Source organism: Scatophagus argus, chromosome 3, assembly GCF_020382885.2.
Source record: "Scatophagus argus isolate fScaArg1 chromosome 3, fScaArg1.pri, whole genome shotgun sequence".
NCBI classification, from domain to species: domain Eukaryota; kingdom Metazoa; phylum Chordata; class Actinopteri; family Scatophagidae; genus Scatophagus; species Scatophagus argus.
In genome coordinates, this window is record NC_058495.1 from 12,247,272 (window position 1) to 12,257,196 (window position 9,925).

Sequence of the window (9,925 nt, forward strand, 5' to 3'; positions counted from 1 at the left end):
TGAATGATAGGTACACAGTGAGAATAAAAGAGTCCAAGACATCCAGCTGTGTGGCTTCTTCTGTTTTGATGCTTTTATGTTTTGTGTCTGACATTTTGGCAGTTTTATAAAAAGACAAAAGCAAGAAAGCATCATATTCTGTCTGAAGGACGTCTTTACCGACCCTAAATCAACTTCACAGCTTAGGCTAATTTTGCCAGAAAAGCTTATACTGAACTGATGACATACTTCATAATTTTGCTACAGAAAGTAGTGCATTATTTCTGTCCGGGGGTCTCAGAGTCTGCAGCTGTAAAGTGTGATGAAATACACTGGCTTTCCTTATGATCTGTATCTGTAACTAGTGCTGACACTACTTATTATGCAGCACTACCCCACATAAATCTGTCTGGGTGTTTTGGTTATTTAGAACTACACCGATATAAATGGGATGGGCAAAATAATCATCATTAAAATCTATTATAGTTCAACTGCACCAACAACTACACCCAGAATAACACTTCAGTCGAATCAATACCTCTCTAGAACAATTTCAGCAAAAACTAAACATGATAACCTTCATGAAGTGAGAAATTAGTTTATGTTTTTTTTTTTTATTAAACTGCTTTAGTTCTAGCTATAGGTGTATCTGATAAACTGTCTGTGTCTATGTGTTCAGTCTTAGGTAGTATAACAATTAAAACATGACAAATGTTTGATGCAATAAAAATACCTTATGGTCATTTCATCACCTTCATGTGTGACCACAGTTTGTGACCAAGGAAAAAGGATACCACTGCAGTACCTTTCTACAAAATGGGTTGTAATGAAATTGAAAGAAAAAAAAAACAAATATATTTGAGGAGGGGGGGGGGGGGTTCATTTCGAAGTTATTTTATTAACACAAGCAGCAGGACAAGTAACGCAAACATCAACAGAACACAAGAGGCTCCTTCAAGGGGAAGCTTTTCCAACAAATCTCTGCTGATGAGCTTTATTATTCTTCATTAAATTGCATTTTCACTATGTTAGAAAGATGCTCAGTATATGGCAATGTCATCTGTCATGTCATCAGAATCAGAAACAGAATCAGAATTCCTTTATATATCCCTGGAGGGAAATTCTTGAAATGCAGTCATGAGTTAAAGTCATGCGTGAGTAAATGCTTGTTAACTTATTTGACGGCTCACAATGGCAGTTAAAACCCTATCCAAATGTATTAGGGACTGAAATCGCTAAACAATAACTACAAACAAGACATGCGACAGTTTTCTTTTCACAAAAGAGGATACTTCAAAACCAGGTCAGGCACTCCTGACTTCAGAATGTGTCGGCTTAAAGACTATATTTAGGGTTAGTGTGGTAAAATAACAACTAATCACTGAAACACACAATTCACTATCAGCTACATGCAGATGCTACCACTGCTAGCATGGAATAAATAGCATTTTATTGTATCTTATGTTTTGTTATCTTATGTTTAATTTTGCAATGTGAAGAGTGCAAAGTCACATTTAAGGACAGAGAGGTACAAAGACTTCTGTTACTCGTGTACTCACACATCTTCCCCTGCTCAACACTACTTCTTATATGTGGCTCCTTGCAGGAAGTGTGCAGACAGTATCTAAACCGCCCACCTGAACCCTTGCAATAACCCTCCTGCTCTGCTGATTTACTTCCCTGCGCAGTAAACATTAGATGACAGGCAGTAACTGTTTTCTGTTTTTAAGGTCAAACTGCATGAATAACACTTGTATTTCCTGTCAACATGAAACATATCAAGTAAATAATATAGTCTTTGCAAATGCATTTTCTTACTAATACTAAGAGATGGATTGTTTCTTGTGATAGTGAGTGGATGTCTGCAGTCAAAGGTCAATTATTAGAATAAGTCATTTTCTGAGGAACAGTGGAAGAAGTACGCAGATTTACCTTCTAGCTAAATTTAACTACTAAAAGCACCTGTTCTGCACATTAGTAATACCGAAAGTGAAGCTAGTTCTAGATACTACACACTTACATAGTTTAATCCAGTGTTTACCAAACCAGGGGTCTAAACCCCTCACGAACAAAATGAAGTGATCAAGCTAATTAATGGGAGAGGAGAGAAGACAAAGAAAAATCTTATAATTAAATTTGGATTAATTTTTCATACTTTTTCCCTTCAGAAAAGACTTCACCTCTTCAGACCTCATACACTTTTGGTGGAACTGGAAACAACTCATAGAAGTCTAGAACATGCCAGAAAGACCCAAACGCTGCTTTTTGGTATATTTATAAACTGATCACATGTTTTTAATAATTTAAAATTCGAATCTCAAAATAACTAAATATAGTGGTGGAGAAAGTACAACATTTATGTATAAGATGTCAGGAGGTGGTGTTGTGCACCTATTTAGTTGAATAAGCCAAAGGACAACTTGCTTGTTTGTGAATAAGCTCTCTGGAAAACCGTTTCTCAAAGAATACCGGGTTAAATACGTCTGTTTAGACAAAGCTGGACAGGAGAATACAGGGGGTGACGCACCATATTTATTGTGTTGTGTCAGACTGCTTATCTGGTGCGGTAGGTGGCGGTATATGTATTTAACGTTTGTTTACCAGCAGCTTCTTCATACGTAGAAGTAGAAGGGCGAGCTGCTCTTCTCTGCAGTGCTACCGGTGACAACAAGTCAAGCTAGCAATCGAAACGCGCGGCGTGAGATCTGCAGCTAACAATTTAGTCAAACGTCAGCAGCAGAAACGGTAAGCTACAATTGTTGAACCTATTGGCCTGTCTGGTCACTTACACGGTTTGTGTTTTGTGATGGTGTTTAGTACGCTGGTGAACCTAGAAGTTATTTTTTTTAGCCGTTTCGTTGTGATGAATGCTAAATTTGCTAGCTATGTTCTAGCTAACATAGCGTCGATGTTTGCATGGCGGTATGGGGGTTGGGAATCCTATTTGGTAGCCAGGTTGGTCATCAGAGTTCCAGATTTGTGTTGTGATTGTGTATGCCTTAAATTTACAAAGAGCTTATTAAAATCCTTAATTTTAGCCTTACCCGTTTTTACGCACAGGCTAGCGAATTCTATACATTTGGCTACGTTACTAGCTAGCGGTAGCGTCGTGAAGTACAGCCAACGTCAAAGTAGAATTATATGTGGTAAATCATTATACACTTAAGTAGCTCTTGGAAATGTTTTATTATATGACTGGTAATGGCAGTTAGACCATTAAAGTTATTTGTGAAGATGACCATCTCTACTATGAAAGGAGGCCTAAGATCTAAAGAAGGTCCGCATAGCTGCAGAGTTCAGGACATCGTTGGATGGATAACCAAACACTGATGCATTAAATTGTGACAATTGTTGACATTAGTTTTAAACAGTTTTACCACTAATATTAACAGGCTGTAACAGTTTCTGTCTTTCTTACTTTTCAGGCACATCTGATTGTAGGATTGTCAGAAAATATTTGAACTCGGTGACAATGGGAGGTAAGCCGATGTCATGATAATGTTTGGTTTTAGTAGATACTGCTAATTACTGATCATTTGTATGTTTGAATTTAACCATCTAATTTTTAGCTTTTCGACATTACTTTGAATTTAACTGTTTTAGTCATTTGACATTTTTGTATGTGTAAAGTTATTTTTTCTTACAGAATTACAGTGTGAGTACAGAGTGTATGCAAATTTATTGTGTGACTGCTTGTCTTTATTGTGCATTTCTAGTTGCTTTTGAAAATATTGAGGTTGTAGAAACTGTCTTTGGATGATTATGAAGCATTGCAGCCAAGTGAGGTGGCTTTTCCTGTGTTCGCGCCGAAACAAAAAACTGCTATACTGGCAAGCTTCTTTTTGTTTCCTCAAGAGTTTTCACATGTCTGCACTGTTCCCGCCAATTGAAAACACTGCAGGTTTTCCCACAGGGGAATTATTTATCCAAGGTGTTCAGCCACTCCTATGTTGACACACTCCATTCTCATCATCAGTTTAGCTGGTGGATGACACACTAAACAAAACACTAACTGATTGTATCGCATTTGCTATGGGGAATGGTACTTCTGTTTTTTGGTTTGTTTTTTTTTTTTTTTAACTGTAAAGTTTGATCCTTTGTGAATTAGTGAAGGTAGATGTTTGTTTTTTTTAAATCAGTTTCATCACAAAACAATATTGTATTGATTCTTAAAACAACAATTTGATCTTTGCTGATATATAGGGTCTGCCATGATTTGGTTTTGTTTTAATACAGGGATTTACAATCGATAGAAGACAATATCGTGCACAGATTTAATCCAGTCAGTTAACGGTTTGTAACAGCTTTCTAGATCGTAACGAAAATAAGCTGTCATTAAAAGGTTTTGATTGTCAGTAGGGAGAGAACAGTGTTAAACAGTCATACAATCAGCTTACAGCAGTCCATTAGGGTTGCCTTTGTGAAACAGAAAATCAGCTCTCACTCTCTTCTTGCCTCCTTGATTACAGCCTCCCTTCACACAAGGCAAGCAAAGTTACTAGCTGTTTTTTCTGACTTGTAGTTAATCGCCGCTGTGAGATTTTAACAATGAAGTTTTGCTGCTGTGGCCAGGATTATCCTTCACTCATTCCCAGTGATCTATCCAAAGTTGTAACTTATACCTGTAACTGTTAATATGCTTTACAGACAACAGACTAGGAAGTGAAATACAATACTGTAATATGATCTATTGTAACCCTCTACTGCCTGAAATACTGACTTTTAGTCACATGTGCTGTTTTAGCCAATAGTAACACACTGGTGGAAATGCATTAAGAAGTATCCTTACATCTTTATATGAAAACTGAAACATATTGATGGATAATGAGCCTTAATATACTGTATGTATTGTATTAATGTTTTGGAAGGAGGTACATCTGCATCTGGATCAGTGTCTGTCCTGGGTAGCTGTGATATCAAATCTGTGATACTGGATTGTTGATCATTGAAAGGATTTATCAATCCATTTTGATGTTTGTGTCTTTCTTTCAGACCCTGCTCTTCATAGAGACTGTCCCCTTGACTGCAAAGTTTACGTTGGGAATCTAGGAAACAATGGAAACAAGACAGAGTTAGAAAGAGCCTTTGGGTACTACGGTCCTTTAAGAAGTGTTTGGGTTGCCAGGAATCCCCCAGGTTTTGCTTTTGTGGAGTTTGAAGATCCAAGAGATGCATCTGATGCTGTGAGAGAGCTGGATGGAAGGTACCTCTTTCAGCACATTATATCAAGGTTTTTCTTTTTATTTCCAAAGGCATTACTCATGTGATGCCTTTTGTTTAGAACGATGTGTGGCTGTCGAGTGCGTGTCGAGTTATCCACCGGGGAAAAGCGCTCAAGGAGCCGCGGTCCTCCTCCATCTTGGAGCAGACGTCCTCGTGAAGATTTTAGACGACGTAGTCCTCCTGTCAGACGCAGGTATAGATTTCCTACTTGAAGATTTGTTTTGCCGTTTTCATTGCAGTGTTGTTTTTTTTTGTTTGTTTGTTTGTTTTTTTTAATTTTATAAGCAACAATGATAAAGCATATTTACATTGCTCACATCCTTGAAGCAATTTTTTTAAAACGCCTTCTAAATATTAGTTAGTTTGGCACAGCTGTTTAAATCTAACAACCTGCCATACTGGCAAAAATAAATCTTCTATCTTTTGTGGTCAGACCTATTTAAGCTTTTTAAGTCAAAGCCAAGTATGAGGCAGAGTTTCCGATTAGTCATCACTATGACCTAAATTCAGTAGCTAACATTCTCATTGCTGTAACGCATCTAAGTAAAATAAAATAATTATTAGCACACTTAAAAATTAGTTCATCAATAGATAATCTTTGGATTTGGCTGCTTTAGAATTTGATATGTTGATGTCATTTTCTTCCCATAATAGGTTTTAAACCCCATTCCTACATTAACTGGAGTGATACCTTTTGAACAAACTTGTAGCATAATTTCAGCGGGATTTTTATCAACGCTAAATTTGACAGCCACATCTAAAGGCACCTTATGCCAGCACTTGACTATTTATGAAATCTTATAACAGTATGTCTGTAAAAAGACCAAGCTCTACCAGAGTGCTCTTACTTTATGGGGACAGTTAGCACATCATCCATCAAAGGATTTTATAGATACTTTCTAGAATAACTTTCTGCAGGTGTAAATTTTGTTTTCTTTCTGAGTTCAGTTGCCATTTATTAATAAAACTGAACCCCGTTGCAGAGTCACGACCACGCTTCTCACCATCTGAGTCAGTCAACTAGTCCTCTTTCAGCATCATGTGACTGCTGACCAGCGAGCCCCGGTCAGCTTGGCTGGTGTTGTCACATGACCCAGGCGCACCGCCAGTCGTCAGGTTCCACCAACCTTTTGGTTCCTGAGCATGCAGTTCCCAGCATCCTCCTCTTCTTCCTCCAACCTTAATCCAATCAACAGCGGTCCACCTCACATTATCAACCAATCAGCGTCTTTACTCTCTCTATTCTCTACACAACTACTGTGTCAACGGGAACAGCCCTTGGCTTACATCCCTTCCCATCCTTCCCCCCCAAAAAAGGCAGGGAAAATCTACAACTACCCCTTCCAACCAGCCACCAAGCAACTTCATATCTCCAACATTTGCATCATGTGGCAAATCCTCTCTGCAATTCGACCTCCCTCACCATCAGTCTGGCTTCCTTGCGTCATTTCTATCTTGTCCAAATCCCCCAAAATAGTAAGTTGATTTTATCCTGCTCTTCTTAGTTTTTATGCTTAATCTAGCTTTCAGAGCTGCTTGACAGTTTCCCTTAGCACTTATGTAATTAAGAGCAATTTCAATGCAGAGGTGCAGAAATCTAAAGATCAAAAGTTGTGATCAAGGAACTTTGCAGTCATTTGCAAAAATTTATCATGGTCACGTTTTTATTGTGCAGCTGAGTGCATTTTCATGGCTCGACATTAAGCCATCTTGAGTCAAACTGGTTGGGAAAATGTGTACTTTGTTTTTGATGTTTGATACTGTCACTCTTTTCCATGAAAAAATGCATTTTAAATTTCAGTGATATAAAAGAAAGAATAAGTAAATTAAAATTCAGTCTGCTTGTTTATATGCCACTTAAAAATCGGTCAGAGTTTCTTAGTTCACAAAACATTCCTGAAGATTCATTACTAAACTGTGGTGCAGCACTCTCCAAAACAACTGAAGGAGAGGGGGGGGGGGGGTTGTTTTACTTTATTCATTTATTTATATATTTTTTAAGCAGCTAGACTTGAATATGTGCACACTGCTAGACAGGATGTGTCGCAAGCCTCCAGGTGGCAGGAAAACACTGACATCGGCAGAGGTCACAAATTTCTGTTGACACATATACATGTGTTCACGCTAGTGCACACTAGTACTTTTAGCTTGGCGGTTACAGAGAAGACAACTGTATTAAAGAGTGTAAGTAATGTCTTTTCATTTTAATTTGGGATCTTGGTGCTACTGGAGACTTGTTTGTTTTTGTTTTTTTTGTTTGTTTGTTTTTTTTCCTTTTGTTTTCTTTCCCCCGTTCTCCTTAGGTTATTTAGGAAAATGCTGCAAAACCATTTTGAAATGTTTTGTGGACTTTAACTAATTTCTAGTGGCTTTGGGAGTTGTGTAGGTAATTACAGAATTTTCGTTTTTGAACAAATTGGTCGGTGATTTTGCTACAGTCTTTAGAGCCCATACAAGTAGGTTACAAATGGTTTCGTTGCTTGTTTTAGACATGTTCTATGTTCATATTTCTTTGCACTAAAAGTGAAGACAACCACAGTCTATTTCTGATCAGGCCAACAAGAACTTCATGTAGATCATGTGCACAAGCTGTGTGCCTCCAGTGTTGCTTAGAAACACTTTAATAGCAGCATTGCAGTACACGGGTATTTTAAGAACAAGTTTTGCCCACTTGTCGTGATTGTAAATTTGTAACATATTTCGCTTGGTGTTTGTCACAGGCAAGCCTTAATGTCGAGCCCTGATCTTGTTTTGTATTCTGAAATCTGGCTCCTTGATTGGTGTTCAAAGTTTCCTTTTAGTGAGTTGATCTTGATGCAGTTCATGGATGCATATGGTCCTTCTGTTAACAGACAAGGAACTACGTGTAACCACGTTTCCACGTGTAACCCATATCTCTTTAAGGATCACGAATACAAAGGTTGCATTAATGATAGGAAGGTTAAATTCTCCTTTCTAACGTTTTCTTCTTTCAATTTTTTTTACCTTCACCTTCACCATAGATCACCGAAGAGGAGGAGCTTCAGCCGCAGTCGCAGCAGGTAGGATTTAAAAAGTGTTCCTACTCCACTATGCCTGTGATAGCAGTAGTCGGAGGCATTATGTTTTCAGGTTGTTCGAAAACATAATGCTTGTCTACTGAAATGCTGCAATTTCCCTCTGAGGATTATTAAAGTCATCTATCTGTCTATCTATTATTCTTGTGTTTGTGAAATCTCAGTAACATCTTGAGGGACTTTCTTCACTTTGACCAGAGGATGATCCGATTAGATTATGGTGGTCAAAGGCAACTGTGACCTCACAAAACACATTTTCAACCATAATTCAAGGCTCTACCCTAATTATGACAAAATTTCACACAAATGTCTAATAAGATAAAGTCATGAAGTGATGACGTATCCAGAAGGTCAAAGGTCAACTTTAGTGTGACATCGTAAAGTTCTGCAAAACACTTTGTCCATTGTTTACACAGAAGATGGCGAGATAGTGACCGTGTTTCACATTTGGTCAGATACTGAACTGGTGACAAGCATCCATGTTTTAGAACTTTTCACGTCTTTGCAGAAACATCCATATTTAGAGTATTGTAGTCCTCCATAAGCTATTTGTTTTTGATGATATTGAGCCTCAGGTGATTGACTGCAAGGTGGTAATTCCACTTTTTTAAACTTTTTTGTTTTTGTTCCCAGGTCTCTTTCTAGAGACAGACGCAGATATCGGTCTCTCTCCAGAGACAAGAATCATAAGCGCTCAAGATCCTTCTCACGGTCGAGGAGGTAAATAACACTAATTATTATTATCCTGTACTGTAAGGCTCATTTTTATTGGGAAAGAATATTTTTATTAGTAATTCTGTGCTTACATACTGATTTGTTTATTTTACAGTCGTTCCCCATCTGACAGGAAATGAAGGGCTTAAGTGGTGGTTCGTCAGCAGGATCTTGCTATCGTTGTGAAAATACAAATTTTTATAGTCATGTTTTTCTCTTTAGATTGTATTTGCCAGTTCATGATAGCCCAAAGTTGGCCATGTTACATATTGTGTAATAGCAGTCTGTTGAATTAAAAAGGACCTTAATTGTTTTTCTTTTGTTGGTTTTCATGGCAAGATTTAAGCATTTTACTGACACATTTTTTTCTCTTTGAATTTACTCTATGAACGATAAAACAAATTCTGTCTTACCGTGCATGTTTGGCAATGGAATGGAATGAATTTAGTTTTTACATTTTTTGTTTTTTAACTGCTGATCTATCTAAAGTTCATGTGATTTTTGTTTTCTAATTTTGGGGGGAAGCAGGTTTCTTTTAATTCTTCATTGACTCTTTAATTACTGGCAGTGGGTTACTGAGCTGCATCGCCAAACATACTTTATACCAGAGTGACAGAAAGCAGACTGGCAGCAAATGTTCATAACACCGGTGCTGTTATTTTTAGGCTATCCTTGGAGCCTAAAACACCATCTGTATGTCTGTAGTTTACCTATGTCACTTTTGCAGAAGAAGGCATTTGATCTGTTCAACTTTGCTTGATTCTCCGAACAGTTTGTGCTGATGTAGTTAAACGACTTGTTCAATAAATGTTTTTTCCAAAATGACATTATCTCCTTGTCCTTTTGGTGTTTGAATAATTCCACCACCCCATGAGGTTTATATTAATCGAAACTCAACTTGTACAATAAGCAAATGCAAATAGCAAAAATCAAGCTTGATTTAATTCAGGAAG

At 37.6% G+C, this 9,925-nt stretch overlaps 1 protein-coding gene across 1 annotated transcript; it reads left to right on the forward strand.

The window, feature by feature from the left end:
* The first annotated feature begins 2,569 nt into the window (after window positions 1-2,569).
* On the forward strand, window positions 2,570-9,797 carry srsf3a (serine and arginine rich splicing factor 3a). Its single transcript, XM_046383588.1, has 7 exons — window positions 2,570-2,724; window positions 3,405-3,458; window positions 4,972-5,182; window positions 5,261-5,395; window positions 8,205-8,243; window positions 8,892-8,978; window positions 9,088-9,797. The coding sequence occupies exons 2-7, from the start codon at window positions 3,452-3,454 to the stop codon at window positions 9,110-9,112; spliced, it is 504 nt and encodes a 167-aa protein (XP_046239544.1). The 5' UTR covers window positions 2,570-2,724; window positions 3,405-3,451; the 3' UTR covers window positions 9,113-9,797.
* Window positions 9,798-9,925: the final 128 nt, after the last annotated feature.